The 16,983-nt window shown below is 40.4% G+C and overlaps 1 protein-coding gene across 18 annotated transcripts in view; it reads right to left on the bottom strand.

Moving 5' to 3' along the window:
- Positions 1 to 16,104, bottom strand: part of MTSS1 (MTSS I-BAR domain containing 1) — a 110,063-nt gene extending 93,959 nt beyond the window's left edge. For all 18 annotated transcript variants that reach the window (XM_027901511.1, XM_027901519.1, XM_027901520.1 and 15 more), the window contains exons 1-3: positions 16,060 to 16,104; positions 15,684 to 15,745; positions 12,907 to 12,980 (exon numbers count right to left, since the gene is read on the bottom strand). In XM_027901511.1, coding sequence (XP_027757312.1) covers positions 12,907 to 12,980; positions 15,684 to 15,745; positions 16,060 to 16,089 — 166 coding nt within the window. In that variant the 5' untranslated portion in view covers positions 16,090 to 16,104. The remainder of the gene's footprint in view (positions 1 to 12,906; positions 12,981 to 15,683; positions 15,746 to 16,059) is intronic.
- Positions 16,105 to 16,983: the final 879 nt, after the last annotated feature.

Raw genomic sequence — 16,983 nt, 5'->3', positions numbered from 1 at the left:
AAGCAGGGGGGAGTGTAAAACTCTAATTGTCCCCAGGATCCTGTGAACAGATCCACCTGTTCAACTCCAGTAATGTTTTGGGGTAGTTCTGGGCATTCAAAGCAGCATATGTAGGATCCTAAATAACAGTACTGAAGGAATTAGGTGCCAGGAAATCCAGATCCTTCATTTTTAATGCAGTCACTTTGCAGGAGTTACATGGCATCTCACACTGGATCTTCAAAGCCACAAGTAAGTAACTTGCACAAACTTCACAGATGATAAGACCAGAAGAAATTCTCATTGCTATAAATAGGCCATACAAAATAGATGTGCCTGGCAATGTTTGGGATCCATGTCTAAGGGTCAAGCTACCACTTCACACCTCCATCACAGGGAACGTTCAAACCTCTACAACCCAGGCCTGTTCTTGGAAGTCTTTATTTTATTTTCCTTTAAACAGAACTAAATCTCCCTTTCAACTAGAAATTATTGCAATTATGTAAATTGCTGTTATCACACTACTTGCTTTAAAAAAAATAATAAAATTCTATAAATTATAAATTCTGTTCATCTACTTAGAGAAACTATTGTTTGAGGCAAAATATGTCATTACAAGAAAAAGCTAAAGGAAGAGACTCCTATTTGCTTTGTGTCCCTTCAACCTTTCCTAACGGTTGGAAGCAGTGAATCAAAGGTAAAATGAACTGACTTGCCCCAGTTTGTTTCCATGCAACTTAAAGCTGCATCATTAATCTTTAATGTTTACTCCCATTGGTCGCAAGAAGCTTTTTACATACTGAATGTGCTTCATCTAAGAGACTTTTTCTCTTAAAGAAAGCAAGAGATGAAAGCTATTCATACATCCCTCAGCTACTGGGTAGACCTAGAGGGCACAAATTTTGAGTTCAGCTTCTCTTTTTGGACAAAAAAAAAAAAAAAAATTACACGTGCAAATAACTCAGAACCAAACTGGGACTAACCTGAAGTAAACCAAAGTTAAGCAATAACACAAAAACATACATTGCTTTATCCATGACAATCATGACCTCAAAAACTGAGCTCTAAAGAGGCTCAAATTCTGACCAATTTCAAAAGATTAGGCAGCAGTCAAAACAGCAGAGACAGGGAGCTTTGGAAAGGGTACTGAGTAAATGATTTTTTTAACCTGACCATGCTTTAACCTTTATTAACCAACCCCTTTACAGGGCACAGGACAGACAGACTTCTTGCCACTTTGGCTCAAAAATCCCTTGGCAATATTCACAACGGGCCGATGGGTGGTTGTATGCACTTTTGAAGGCATTATCTTGTTGCCTTTGAGAGAACCCATTAACCCCAAGATAAACCTTAACAAGAAAGCTTTTTCTGTAACAAATATGTTTCTTTTGAAATGCTCCTATCTAAAGTTTAAGCTTAATTACACTGTGCATAAAGTCACCCTATAGCAACCTCTCAAACACCTTCTTCATTATCCCCATAGATGCACTCCAGAAGTTCCACCCTAGTTAGAAACATACACCAGGCTTTTTCTCCCTCTCCTAGTTTTGGAAGACATGTTAAATTATTAAGGTTGCCAACAAAGAAAATGTGTTGTGAAGAAAAAAGAGTCTCTGAAAACAGCCACTTCAGAAAGAACAGCTAAAACCCTTGTGAAACTGTAGTTTGAGAAACACAGTTTGTAACTCCAAGTGAGGCCAGCCTCAAGTTTACGGTGAAGATTAAAATCTGTCCCTCTAAATCAATTATCCATCCTGAGTGCACATGATGCATTTGAACTGAACAGTCTGAGGAGGGCTTTGCATCATGGTACATACTCAGTGACAGCACTCATTTCCCCTGCAGCAAGCTAAATTTCAGCTTAATAGCTCAAACATTCCCTTGACTATATTTATAACCAAGCCTCCTGCCTCTGCAGTAGCTCCAGAAGAACTACAGATGAACTCTTTACCTTTGAACCAAAGTGACTAACACTCACCCAGAGCTGCTATTCTCCATACAAGATAACCTAGATTTAAAATAGATACACATTTACAACAGCATCCAACAGAAATGTGCTCTCTTGGACTCTAGCGATTTTGCAAACTAGCAAAAAATGAACAAAGCATTAAAAACAGGGATAATCCATCACAATATGCACTTTAAGTATTTACTAAATGTACTTTGGATTTATTTTTTTTATAACAACTCAATGTTCCAGACTTGCATCACTATATTGTGTAAATATAACAAATATTTATTCCAAGACCCCATTTCAGCACTCTGCTTAGAACCTGCTTGCAAGACAGGGAGATTTTTTTACTTCTGCACAAGTACAAAGAAGAAGATGATTTCTCAGCAACATGAGTCATTATATTCTTGAATGATAGTCTCCAATCCTGCTTCTCAAACTGTTAATCTGGCCATATCTCAGTGCCAAATTATCTCAGATTATTCAAATGCATCATTTCTCTCTTGACGCAAATGGCTTGATCCAGTAATTTATTGGAGTTTTTTTTAATCACTGTAATACTTTTACCATGGTCTTGCATATGTAAATGGTGGCTATAAAAGATGACCTGTCTGAACAGATTTTTTTTTTTTTAAAGTCTCATTTCTTCATGAATATATACCAGATGTCCCCTAAATACTCCCAGCACAACACACGCAGTTCCTCTTTGTCTATCATCCACTTCTTCCTCTCTTGAGTCTCCTTCCTCAGCCTTCTCCAGCATCCCAAATACCAAATGAGTAAGAGGTTGCTCTTGGGGTGGCCAAGTCAAGGCTTCCCTTGAGCTGGCTGAGCAAACAGCATTCCTTGCCTCCCCAGGTGTGTGACACATGTGTCCATGTCTAAAGGTGCATGGGACACGCAACTTCACCCCCTCCTCAGAGATGCTTGGCTTTTGGGGCAGGAGGCAAATGGGGGAGCACATGCTCATACACATCTCTTTTTCTAACACAGCCAGGAAAACTGACCTTATGTCATACACAGAGACATCTTCACTCTTCAGGTTATTTCACCAATACTACAAGTTTACTTCAGAGATCAAGCCTGGCCTCAATACAGTTCTGGGGAACTACTGGGAAGGGGAAAAAGTAGACCAAACTACTGGTGCCTTTCTAAGTCCAATTTCTGTACTGCAAGGACTTCTCTTGACAAAAAAGCAATATTCTGCATTCCTTCCTCACCTCCATCGCAGGATGGCAGTTTTGTTTTGAAAGGGACCCTAAACGGAAGATTCAATTTCATTTTCATGCACCTGACCCACTATGCCTTTTGGGACTACCTGCAAGTGGTGCAAAGCAGGCTTTCCTGGCACCCTGAAAGCCTATACAAGCCAAGCTTCAATGCTCTCCAACTCCTTCCCTGCTTAGCCCTGCAAAAACAAACACATTTAGCAGATGTATCTGGTCCTAAGTAAGGGTAGAAGGTGGTCCTGCAGATGAAACTATATATTAGCAGTGTTATTTATCATGCTCAGCAGAACAAACACCAGCTTTGCTTCAAAACAGAACAGTGGCAACAGCAATGGCTACTGCCCTTGTGAGAAAATGGACCCAGTTTCCAAGATTATGCTTCACTTTGGGGTGGGCTGAAGTGACTCCAGAACAAACACTCCTGGGTGTATCCTTCAGTGTTTCCCTCTGGCAGCTCTAATGAGGGAGGGGGATGGTGGAAGAGGAAAAAAAGTCACCTCTCCACCTCACCTCCAACTCCATTTTGCAAAATGCCTACTTTTGTGCCCTCAGTGTGCATGCTGAGGTGCACAACACTACTACTGTAGTAATGGCAGCCACAACCCTTGACTTCTTGTTTACCATCCATCAAATACTCGTACAGGGTTGTACCAAACTGCGAAATACGCTCAAATACAGCTCTGAAGTGAAGTCCCAGCCAGCTCCTTGATATTAGTTACTATAGAAACCAGTCCCTTGGCACAGGCTCTCACAGCAGGAAATCATGCAGATTTCAATTTTACATAGTAATAAATGCTGCGGGAGAGGAGAATTTCACAAGAATAGCAGGGGCTGATAGTACAAACCTGGACCTCTTCCACCCCGTGACACCACCACGCTGCCCATGAACGTGCCCACGCACACAACTGCCACTGCTCTCGGTTTTGAAGTGGTTTCTACAAAGCCTGAGTTGGGGTGGCTGCTGGAAAGGTGGTAGAATTTTTCAACGGCTTCACTGGATTAGAAAGCGTACTCATTTTTACACGTAAGAAGCCCAGGTGAAGAAAACAAAAAAAGTACCAACTGCAAAGCAGTAAAAAGATTTAAGTATATATGTAAGTACACATAGTTCAAAAGTTTCACAGGAAGTATTGTCAGGTCACAACCCAGGGCTCTTTTGGAAACAGCCCGTCTCTTCCTTTCCTTCTCCACCCTGTCCAAAAAAACCAACCAGAATGGAGGGCAGGTCACAGATTAATTTGTAGAAAAAAAAACGCTGTAGAAAGCACAAAGACAAGAGGGAGGACTCTGAGCCCTGAAGTGAAACAGTGAGGTAATTATTTTAACTTTTCAGAAGTAGTTCTACAGGTTGGACTCCATCACGCGTGGGAGTGGAAGAGGAAGACACACAGCACAATATACTTCTTGTCCCAGGCAGATGATAATTTTCTACTGAAATTCAAGAACCAGTGGGGACTCTTCCTCACCTCCCTAACTGAGCCCGTAAGCCTGAACAGTGCAGGTTTGGCCACATCAACACGGGAAGAAAAGAGCAGGGAACTGCTTCGCTGAAGAAAACTAAATGAAGGGAGGAGGGAAGGGGTGAACAGCTTGCACAGCAACAGGGACAAACATTTGTGCTGGCAACACCCGACAAATCGTCAAGCAAACAGAAGGACAAGAAAATGAAGGAAGCTGGTCTATTTTTAAGCAAGACCTCATTATTCTCATTATTACCATGAACATGCACGGCTCCCCAGGAAGCAGCAGGTATGCAAACATGAGATGAATCATATCGCCAAGTAAATCACCTGGCAGTAGAACGTTAGTTTGCATGGACACACACAGAGCGAACACCTACGATCTCCGCCCCTGACACCTCTGAAAATGCGCTGGAAGAGCATCCTTCTGGGAGGCAAGCCTGCATTACGGAGAGCAAAAAACCCCGTTAGACAATGCAATCATCACTGCTGCTTCTGAAAATGACTTTTGTTAATGATTAGACGCAACTCCTTGTTCTGGACACTCCACTCTCAATTAGTCTGCTGGAGCTTGTAATTTCACTTTTTGTATAGCTCTTACGTCATTAGAAACAAACTGATTTCAGTCCAGCTGGGGTAAGAATATACTTAGGGAGTTGGAGAAGACACCTTAAGTCAAATCACACATTTTATATCACAGCCTTTGCACAAATTGCCTTGCTGATACACAGGAACTTCGCAAGTGGTTTAAGGACCTGTGGACTGGGGTGCAGTGAGGTTCAGGTAACTGCTGGACTCGAGTCAGGTCCACACACTCCCCTAGAGGTCTGGTGAGTTTGCATGAAGCCAGCTGACAGCACCAATCTGATACTTCACAAACTCATTATGTCTTCTTAGAAGCCACCACTGAGGTGGCCAACAAAAGGACAAGCTTTGAACCTGCATTTCCAGACAGCTGTGAGGCCCAAAAGATGAGCCTGCAGAAGGCTCAGAAACTTGTTTGCTACAGGCAAGGTCCACTAAGCAAGGAACACTACTATCCTACTTCCCAAAAACCTGGCTTAGTCTGAACTGATATTTTAATTCTCCTCCCACGCAACACAGAACTTCCCTCTCTGTCTTAAGGCAGAAAGATACTAAATAAAACCCAATGGAAACAGATCTTCACTACCTTTGCTATCCAACCGGTGACAGACTAAAAATAAATAAATAAAAGCTGCAACACATCTCTTGTTGTGGTTACTACAGGATTGTTGCTATGTGCCAACTAGTAATTTATCACATCAAAAGGCTGACTGAATTAGCCTGAAAGGGGATCTCCCACCACAGGAACATGTGCTACACTGGGAAAACCAACCGCCAACCAAAACCTCAGCCTCCACTTTCAAATCCACATCCCATCATCAAAAGGATGCTTTTGCATCTTTGATTCTAACCTAATATATTATCTGAAGGAAATCCTCAGAGCCATTTATGATTTATCCTCATTACTTCCCAAACTGGATGTTTAAGACATCGGAAGTTTGGTTCTGTTGCCAAGACTGAGAAAACTCTTTGCAGCTTCAAAACGAGTATTTAGTTACTGAAGCGTAGGTGCTCCTAGTCAAGATGCCCACAGAGATATAATGTCATCATGTAGCTGGAAACAACAATCAATCCATCCATCCCAAGCCCGCAGAGAAACCAGGACCTAATAGTCTATCCTCTTAAAGGCAGCTGCATAAGGAACTATGACCATAAGGAGCTGAACCCCCTCCCCACACTCCCAAAGATTTCTGATTCAGATAATAGTAAGCAGGCTTACATTCAGTCACATAAAAAGGGGCCAGCCACTCCTATCTTGACACACTTTCCACTCCTTGGAAAAAGTATTAAAGAAGTATATTTGCTTCTTTTCCACTCATCAATTTCTTTCTCTTTTTCACAGAAGTCGGTCTTGCATTCAAGTTTTCTGTTTTGGTTTAGCATACACAATCACCTGGGAGCTTTATCCCCCTTCCTAACAACACTTCAGCCCCTTAGCAAAGCACCTTAAGCTCAAAAATTACTGGGTTGTAGGGCAAATACAAACTCCACTCCTGTGTCTGTCTGTGCACCATACCAAGGGGCAGCTGACTACGTAAGTTATTACAGCCATTATTTTTGTCTATTGCCCTGAATATTTCTCCTTAGGTAGGGACAAAGCAGTAGTAATGTTATCGATGAGCCTGAGCTAGACTTCATCTTGACCTCTAGAAAAAAATAAGGCATAAATAATATTTCTTTATCCTGCAATGCCTGCATTCGCCCAAAGAAAGGGCAATGGCAATGTTTCACCTGCAGAGCAGCACTTTCACCCCCTAAATATAAAATCTAGTCATTAATCACCAAACCGCTTCTTGTGCGTTTGGTATATAAGACGTTCATCCCATTCGGACTGCTCTAGCCAAATGGGCTCACATCAGCAGCAGAGTTCTCAGGGTCACACACTTGCTAAAAGACATGAACTGACAATTTGCTAATTGTCTAAAGAAAGACAAGAACATGGAAACAGCAAGTAATGCAGCACTGCCCCTACATATGTGTTTTGTAGTTTTAGCACTTCTAAAGTAGCATATCCAAGTCCCACTTCTCAAATTCAACAGATGTGTAATATGCATCCAGCTTCAAAATTATCTGCCAACAATTCTGAATTGGCCCTGTGTTTTGCATCATCTTCATGAAAGTATAATGGAAGACTGAATGGTTCATTTAAATAATTTTCTTCCTGATTATTTTATACATGAAAATCCAAAAAGAAAAAGCCTGGACTGTATTATTCTACTTCAAACACTCCATAGGAGAAATAAGCACTTATTACCAAGTCTTATCTTAACTGGCAGGAAGCTCAAACAAAGGTTTTGTTATTTGAGTATGAGCATCTGAAATTAAAGAAGAGGCAGAAAAACAAACGAATGGACAATGAGAACCCCTTTCCTGTTGTGCCCAACTTTGTTTTCACTCTGAAATTAAGCACACATCATCATCACAACTCCCCGGTCCATAGCAAGGAGAAAAGGAATTTATATCAAAAATGTTGCACAGCTTTTAGGTCTACTGCTATAGATTGTGGTGTCTTTCCCCTCCCCAGTCTCCATTTCTGTTTTCTCTTTTTTTTTTGCCATTAAAATAAATAAACAAAATGCCACCTTTCAGTACTGCCCATAAGAGTTTGCCATGTCACCAGGGATTTATCCCTTGGGTTACACTGTGCCATATTTGCAGTGAGATAGTGGTTCAAAAGGCCTAAACACACTTACGTGGAAGATAACAGATGCTAATTCCAGCCCTACAACACTTTGTGCAGCTTGTCATCTTGGAAAACCACTTCAATACATACCATACAGGTCCTGGCTAAAGTAACAATGGAACACCCAGAGTGAGGACAACCTGAAGGTGTGCTCACACAATACCAGGAGCAACACGGACGCAGAGTCTGCCCAGGAACACAGATCTGCAGCAAAGGTACTATTTTAAGGAGCTTTATTAAACATGAAGAGCAGTCAGAACTGTGCAGTACAAGAGCTACCTCAGCCAGACACTCACAGATATCAATCAAGTTTAATTTTCTAAGTAAAAGTGTTAAACCATATTTACATTTTTGAGTGCTGATAAAGATTAATGGACCCTGAAAAAAGCACAGGCACTTTTAATGCAGCACTTCTTCCAGACTGATATATCCTGTCCCTCAAACGGGTAACATTAAAACAGCTATGCTGGTTTTGGTACCCTGTCACTGCTGCATGACATGCAGACTCGGGCTGAGTTTTGCTTCCTGGTCTACTCAGTGTGCCTTGGTAGCTGGCTGACCATCCACAGTGCTTCCCTCCCTCTCAACCGGAATTTCCTGCAACTCCCGTCAGTAGCCTTAAAATCCTTAGTCCTCTCAGGCGTGCAAAATGAAAGAGATGGAAAATGTAAATACCAGCAACCAGCATGATAGATGTCAGAATTACCAAAGGCACGGAAAACACACCTTTAGTAGCACTTGCCAAGATGACTTGCCAAGAAGAAACTTCAAACATTACAAGCACTACAATCTGTGGAATCCAACTGGCCAGAGAAAGCCTTGTGATAAAGTGAAACGTATCTTGAAGTGATTTAACTAATCTCCTAATATCAAACACACCTATGTATATGCAAAACCCTTCAATATGAAGGAAAAACAAAAAACCACAGGACTGTGTATCAGCTGCCTCATTAACAATCTCACTTTGAAGATCAATTTTAAGCTTGGGTAAATCAAAGCTTTTAGATTATCTTTCCACAAATTTTAATTTACACCTGTGCAGATGTAGGTAGGCAAGACTGGGGCAGGTTGTTTTCCACGGAAGCTGCTGATGGTGTACTAAGGGGATACAGAAGAAGTGTGCATGTCTTCACATTAATCTCCCTCATAACACAAGGAGGATAGTTAATTTTCACACCTACTTTTTCAAGTTCCTGAATTCTAGCACTTACCTACAAAGGATATTCAAATGCAGCAGAAGCAGAAGAATAACAGCATGCAAAAAGCAAAGCAGTTTAGACAGGCCTTTTACATCTGTTCAAACCCAACTTACAGTATGTTTATATGTGATATATATTTATATTTGGGATGCACAGTTCTTGCTTTCATAAGAAAATAAATTTTAATGCACAAATTATCAAGTAAACAGCTATTAAATTAAATTAGACTGAAATATCTTCCATGCTTCGGTTGAACTGATGCAGATAAAAACATTCAAAATTTCAAATACTGAAAGACATAAGCCATATAAGAAAAGCCTGAACTAAAACCTATGAGCTCACATCTCCCCAAAAGGAAAATTCACTTTTAAGGTATTTAAGGGTTATTATTAGATAATTTAAGGTATACTAAGGATTTAAAGGTATCCTGAAGTACCTACTTCATTTAATATTTTTTGACTATTGTCTTTAATAATCACAGTGAGAAATAATACAGATTCCACTGCAGACTAGAGTTCTGACAGGCTGTATGCCAAACAGTTGTAGCTTAAATAACATAAACTGCTACGTAGATGTGTCTATCTTGTCAGAGCTCAAAAGTCAAAACATCTGAAGGAATTCTGTTTTCAGAAATCTCTGGTAACAGCAAAAAAACCAGCACACACTGCTATACAGCATTATTATAGAATTAGCAACATGATGTGACAACCTCTTCCATTCAAACGATATTCTTCAGATGACCAGACCCAAAGAAATACAACATTTTGGTGATCCACACATCAGAACTACTTTCCCAGTGTTTTTTCCTGTCAAGTGAAAATCAAAAAGCATTGAACTGAGGGATGAACTGAGGAAAAAGGAGAGACTAAACTTTGGGGTTGATGCACATTTAAATGGAGAGGCAGTGAAGAGAGAAGCAAAAGCTGAAATGAGCTGCTTGGGAAATTAGTTTGTGTACTGAGTCACTACAAAACACCAGGTACTTCACATTCAGAGCTTTTCTGACTTCAGAAGCTACATTTGTGAAGAAAATACAGCAAAATACAGGTTATCCAACTCATCCAACCATGGTTTTACCATAGGCAGAGCTCCAATTATGCCTTCCATTTGAGCTCCGAAAGGGAAACGTTAAGATTAACTTTGCTACCATTGCAGAATTAGAAGGAAGTAAATTACATAGAAAGAAGGATGCACCAAAAGGGAAAAGAAAATGCCTGGGAACAGCGGTAATGGCACATATGGTAAAGAGATCAGCTGGAACAAGGGATAGCATTGATGGAAATAAGCTGTCATTCTTGAACACTTGATGACTGCAAAGGAAATTGTCTCCCCTTGTGTGCATGTGGCCATGTACATCCATGTAAATACTTTTTCTTCTTTCAAAGCTAATGCTGATGCAAACAGATTAAAGAGTAGCCAGAGAGTAAGTCTGCTGACTGATAAAACGCTTTCATCAGCTATATGAGTGGGTCTTAAAATAACAGGCCATTTTCTGTAAAACTACCAGCAATTATAAATTAAAGGCAGCACCCAGCTTCGCGACACCTCAGTCACCCTACAAAGTTCCATTTCATCCTACACAAACGCACACTGTCTCTCTGAAACAGGTGCCTGCTTCACCATTTTCATATACAGTTAGTTCCCAGAAGAAGCATTTGGTTCATGCAATAATAAACCAGCCTTAGATTTAAAATACACCAATCTCCCTTCCTTTGTCATGGGAAGCGCTACACAAGTCTCGTATATCCCCAAAAACTGAACATGAACTTTGCTGACTTTGGTTAATCTCTTAACTGTAAACTCTGGTTTATCTGTTAACCCTCTAGACACCGTGAAGTTTAGCCAGGTGATTGATTAGACAATAAAATACATGGGTTTATAAACTGGGTAAGTAACATGCAAAATTTAATAAAGAATTGTTCAAGGTAGGTAACTCCTCAAAGGGAAACCTGAGAACCCATTAAAATCCCCACACCAGAGGAAAAAAAGAAACAACAACTAAGTTTGCTGTATTTCGGTTTTGGAACGTAAATCTTTATACTTACAGCAAAATACATTTTTTATGGAATTGTGTCCTAGTAAGTCCTAGGGAGCTTTGCCATCACCTTTAACAAGGCCAGGCATTCATCTCTGTCCACATCAAGGCAGAAGGATCTGTATTTCTTAAAGGACTTGAATGGGCACAAATGGAAGTTGGGTTGGGAGGCAGATCAGAACCACCAGCTAACTTGGAGTTTTGATGCACTGCCCAGAACATCACTTTCTAAAAATAAAAACAAAATTCCCTTCTATCCTTTCAGTCAGAGAAGGCAGAAGACAGAACAGAGATCTGGCATGCCTGGATTTACATAGCTCCTTTTGTAAAGGATGTGTTCAAAGAGATAAGAGACAAAACTCGACACTTGCTGGATGGGGTCCAAATAACACAGCAGAAAGTGCAAAATACCCTTCAAAAACCTGCACAAGCCATTTCTTTGTGAGAATGGGAAAGTTTCAGTCATTCTGGTATCTCAATGCAAGTTCTATAAGCCTTCCAGCACAGCTAGAAGACAAGTCTCAAGGATTTTGGTAATTTACTTTGTTTCCCCATGGGGAAGAGAGAAGAAATAGAAGAGAACGTGTTTGAAGGAAAGACATGTTAGAAATCAAAGTGAATTCTGCTGTGGGTCTCATCCTTAGTTTATTCCACTTTCTGTCATGTTTATTATTTTACATGAGTAGATTACCCATAATTTACAGAAGGTATGCATATAATGAGGAACTTCTTATCAGAATGTAAATATTAGCTTTAGACAGGAAAAAAATATTCTTCCCTCTTGTCATTCTATGGCTTGATACTCGTTCCAGCAGCTACTACTACTCCTGTTAGCCAGAAGTAAAAGGAAACACAAGTCTGGCTGAGCTTGAACTCTGCTAATGCAAATGCACACTCTTCACATCAGCAATATTACTTTCTTCCTCTCCAAATCAAATGTCCAAGGGCACATTAGGACCTAAAAAAAAGACATCACAAAACCTCTACGGTTAGAGGTGACCAAAAGCCGCTCACTCAGCAGCGCCTTATGCACTTTGGATTTACTCTTCAGCTACAGTCCAGGGACTTGGTGACCATGGGGAATGCCCCACTGCTGCAGGGACATCTGCACGCGATGCCTTGGTCACTGGGCATCCACCATCAGAGAGAGCCAGCCTTTTGTCTCCTTCCAACTCAGCAGTCTGGAAAGAATGCCAGCTGCGCTACTTTGGCTCTCCGTACTCACTAACAAGCTCAGATTGTTACCCAGAGAAGCCCACAGCCCAGGAAAATTAATTTTGACCTGTAATATCAGACCTAAAGTGGAAGGACAAGCCAAGATTTTCCTCAGATGTAAGTACAGCTTATCATTGTCATCATTATTGGCAGACCCCAAAGGCCATAGGATCAGCTGGTATCTGCTCTGTCTCCAGCAACCCTACACTTATTTATACCAGCTGAGTATCAAGCCTTTTACATTTACACAAGGTACAGAAGCGTCAGTGAATACAGATTTCACTAAATCTTGCTTTCTAAAATATTATTCATCAACGTATAATTCAAATGGTAATTAAGAAGTGTTCACATGATTGATGACACATTTAAATTACAGGTTTCCAGCTATTTTTTTTCTGTAAAGAAAAGACAACTTCCTTTTCACGTGCCATTTAGCGAAGTGCAAGTCCATCTAACAGATGTCTCACAGATCTGCCTGTCAATGTAACAAGTTAAGACTTTTTTTTATTACGACAAATGGTATAAACCACACAGCATTCTGTTAAACTCAATATTGACACATCTGCTTACCACGTGTATTAGTAGCCATGTCAGCCACTTTCTGAAAGGCATCCAAAAAGGCAGCAGCTGCTACTACTGTAGTCCTGAAATGCATACAGATAACAAAACATTAGCAGTGTCTCATTGATGCCTATTTAATTACTGCCAAAAACATTTAGGCTTATAAAGAATAACACTGTGAACTTGCAGAGGCCACAAAAAGTATCCTCTTTTATGTCTGAATTTAGCCTTTTCCCTCCTTCATTTCTTAATCCCTTCCTTGCTTTGTGTTAGCACTATGGACTTGGAGGCAGCCACGCTAATTCCATGCTGAGAATTGCACAGGACAGGTGCTGTTTCAAAAGAGCACAGCCATCCTTCTTCTAGCTGATTTCCTCTGATGAACTAATATTAAGCAGTCAAACATGAAAAACAAATCTAACACACATTATATTGCAGCCATTAGTGTACAAATTACAGCCACTGCTATTTCAAGGGAACATGTATATTTTAAGAATAAACATGCAGGAACTTCCTTTTATCTAGTATCCTGGCCAAACAATTTCCTGAGTTTTTCATCTAGGGAGCATGAGCACCCCTTGAAAAAAAAATAGCAACTTCTTAGAAATCAGACTAGTCTGGAGTTCTTGGGCAAATGGAAAAGTGGGAAATGAATCTCCACAAAAACAAAAACAACCACAAAAACAACAATCCCCAAAATAAACATGCAAATCTCCTTTCTGTTCCAGAGCTCCTCTAAACAGGACTCTTCCCAAGAGGTACACCAGCAATCTCAGAAACTTCACAATCCAGTGTCAACCCCACTAGCCCAATCTCCCTCCACATTTGGAAAGCACACACAGACCACACATCTGTTCAAGTGGGCAGAAACGTGAGTTACAATTTTCCAAACACGTTTATTCTAGATAAGCAGGCCCCAGAGCCCTGAACACCTCAGATCAGTCCAGACTTCTGAAGGTTTATAGTCTGCTCAACCCAATTAAAGTGGAAGTAGGCCAGGGCTCTACAGGTAAAGCACAACTGTGCTCTCTCCACAGTTACCTCATGGTTCTGTTTCTGAGCATCTTTTCTAACAGTAACTCTGATTTTCTCTCCTGATGGTATCAGTCAGCCTTCCCAAGCAAAATCCAGAATGGGGACTACCAACTTCATTTTGTTTCAAGAACTCCTTGCTAGCCTCAAAAAACCTGGCAGACCTGCAGGGAAGCTGATCCGCAGCCAGAAAGACCGCAGGACTGCTTAATTAGGTCAGATTTTATGCGAGTCTCACTCCAAATATGCTCAAGATTCAGAGGACATAACTGGCAGCGTAGTAAATGGCCTACTGACAGCACAAAAGATTTGAACATACACAGAAAAAAACCACCCCAGGCGTGAGAGGACCAACCAAATGCATAAGGACTCTCCACATGCCCAGGAGATTAAAGGGCGGCCAAGAAAACCCCCGACAGCTAGCTAGCAATATTGAGCCCTGGAACCAGATAACCTTTTCTGGGATTTTCTTTAGAAGTGTTCGTGTTCTTCATCTTCCAAACTTGTGGGTCACACTGTTATTCATGTACCATGTTGTTAATTATTAATTATATTGCTAATAACAAAGTTCCATTTCTCCAGTAACAAGATCCAGGAAGACCTGGCTCCAGCTCAGATGACATCTGCTGTCCTTTATCAAAGCACACAGAAATGAAACAGAGGCAAAAGGCTCACGTTTGCTAGAAACAAACAGCAAATCCTCGAACACAGGCTTTCAAGCTGCCTGTCTGCATGTTCCTGTAGCACTGCACTGATTGAATGCAACAGCACAGGACTGGGAAATACACAAAACTGTCCCTCATGCCACCCCAGAAGGTCTGTTTTTGAAGAGTACAAAAGGCTAGGAAAGTTCTCCATTTCTCTTGTTTCTCTCCTTCCTCTGCATCTTCCATCCTCAATGTGGCATAATTGCTGGAAAAGGATAAACCACATGCAAGTGTGGCATTTTAGGCACAGTGTGGCAGAACAGCATACTCCAGCCGTTTAGGGCAAATGAGGCTAAAACCCCAGCTTCTTCAGGGGCAGTTCATAACACAACGCAGAACCACAAACCAGACTGCCAATAACCTGTTCCTGCTGCTGCTGTTGCTGGGAAAAAAACACTGCAGTTGTGGGGAGTACAGTGAATATTGTGGTTTGAGGAGAGTTGTGAAGAAATGGAACTTGTATTCAGATTAGCAAAAAAAAGTTTACAAGTGAATGAATTCTAGAGACAGCAGAATTGTTCTGAGGGTGATACTAATGGCATTTATTAAGTAATCCAGAATGCTATTTTTGAAGTATAGCCAAATAACCTAAGTTTTAATCATTACCAATACATGATCCAGCAAAGGAATTCCCTTCATTTTTAAGGCAGCAGAAAGTGCTGTTAAGACTGCCAAAGGTTTTTTAGTATTTTGAACCCTCTTCTAATATAACCCCTCTGTATTCTATGCTAAAAATAAGGGCAACATAGGGTTAACTCCAAATGTGTGCTCACTAAACAACAACAAACTATCTTTCCAATTTTCCATCAAAATCCATGAAATTTATCTCATTTTGTATTTATTACATACAGCTATTTGTACATTATGATTTTTCATAAATACATTAAAACACCAGCAGTAATGTATGAAAAATTACATACATGGGTGTTGACTATGAAATATGCACAATTTTACTAGCAAATTATCCTGGCAAAAGATGCTTTTTCTCTTAATGTTTGCACATCCAAGGAACTGTAGGGAATCTTGACTCTGTAACACAAAACTTACCGAAGCTGAGACTGCAGTTTTCCAGCTTTATTTATAAAATCTTCCCACACTGGGTAACTTCCCTGCAAGAAAAACAAAACACAATAATGAATATCTAACTTGAACATTCTGGTTTTGATACTATAGATCAAATGAAACTGCATGTAAAGCAATAACTAAGACTGTACTAAATCCTAATCCATTAACACCAAAGTAAGTTTTCGCAGCAAGTTCGCTCTCACATCCTTAGACACCAGCTCCAAGCAGATAAGATGTCAACTGGTTCCTAATCCAGATAAAACTGCAGGTCCTCTGATGAGGTTTTAGAGATTTTCCAAATGGAATCACTGGGCAAGAAGAGGTGTTTCAACTGAAGCAGCAAAAAGAAATGCCTTACTTTGGATGGATACAGCAAAACCAAATCCATTAGAAGGGGGTGCTAAGACACTGCAACATGTACACAGAAGCTCCCAAAATCAACAGCAGGATCACAATTGTTCTTCTCTACCAACTGATCTTTCTGTGTTGTTACCAGGTTGTTAGCTCTTTTTAAAAAATAAAGTAATTTTCAAAGCCTGTACCATAAAGGTTTGACTTGGCCAAGAAATGACCTCGAACACTGCCCCAAAGTAACTCAGCAATCAGACACAGAATAGGCACATGACAGCACAAGACAACAAACTTTCCCAACAGCTGCCTTGTCACTGCAAGACCTGCTTCCAAAACAGTCCTGAATGACCTTGGAGACAATTTCTGAACTGAAGCTGATAAAGCAGCGTGGCACTGAGTGTATGCAAAGTGTTTAAGAAGGTTTAATTTTTCTTGCCCTCAAGTTTCCTTTAAAACTTGCCCTGCTTTTTAAAGTTGCGTTAAAAGCCCAGACTTTTTATTTAGAATATGAACACCACATGTTCTTGAAAGTTCTGATCTTTATTTTCCAAAGTTTAAAAAAAATTAATTTTTTTAACAAAGAGGTTAACTTGGGTTAACTTGAAGAGAAAGTACAAATTTTCTACTAACAGCAGAAACTGTGGTAAAGAGAAACCTCAAAATTTCCCTTTGATTGGAGACTAGAGAGTAAAATAAATATCCCTGCTTCCCTTAATAAAGGTGTAAGACTTGCTGTTACCAGAGCAACAACACAATAAAACCCAGATAAGGCAGATCCTCAAGGCTAACATTACCCCAGCTCCGACTGAAAGAGGTTGCAAGCAAGTGCAGTTGCTTGTAGCAAACTTAATCCACCCCCATAAACTGATCTGCTTTTTACAAGTAAACTAAAATCCATTGCCCACACTGCCATGAGAGACCGTGGTTTATG

This window comes from Empidonax traillii, unplaced genomic scaffold, assembly GCF_003031625.1.
Source record: "Empidonax traillii isolate 1590-97213 ecotype Southwest subspecies unplaced genomic scaffold, ASM303162v1 scaffold796:size359387, whole genome shotgun sequence".
Taxonomy (NCBI): domain Eukaryota; kingdom Metazoa; phylum Chordata; class Aves; order Passeriformes; family Tyrannidae; genus Empidonax; species Empidonax traillii.
This window is presented reverse-complemented; position numbering and strand designations above follow the sequence as displayed.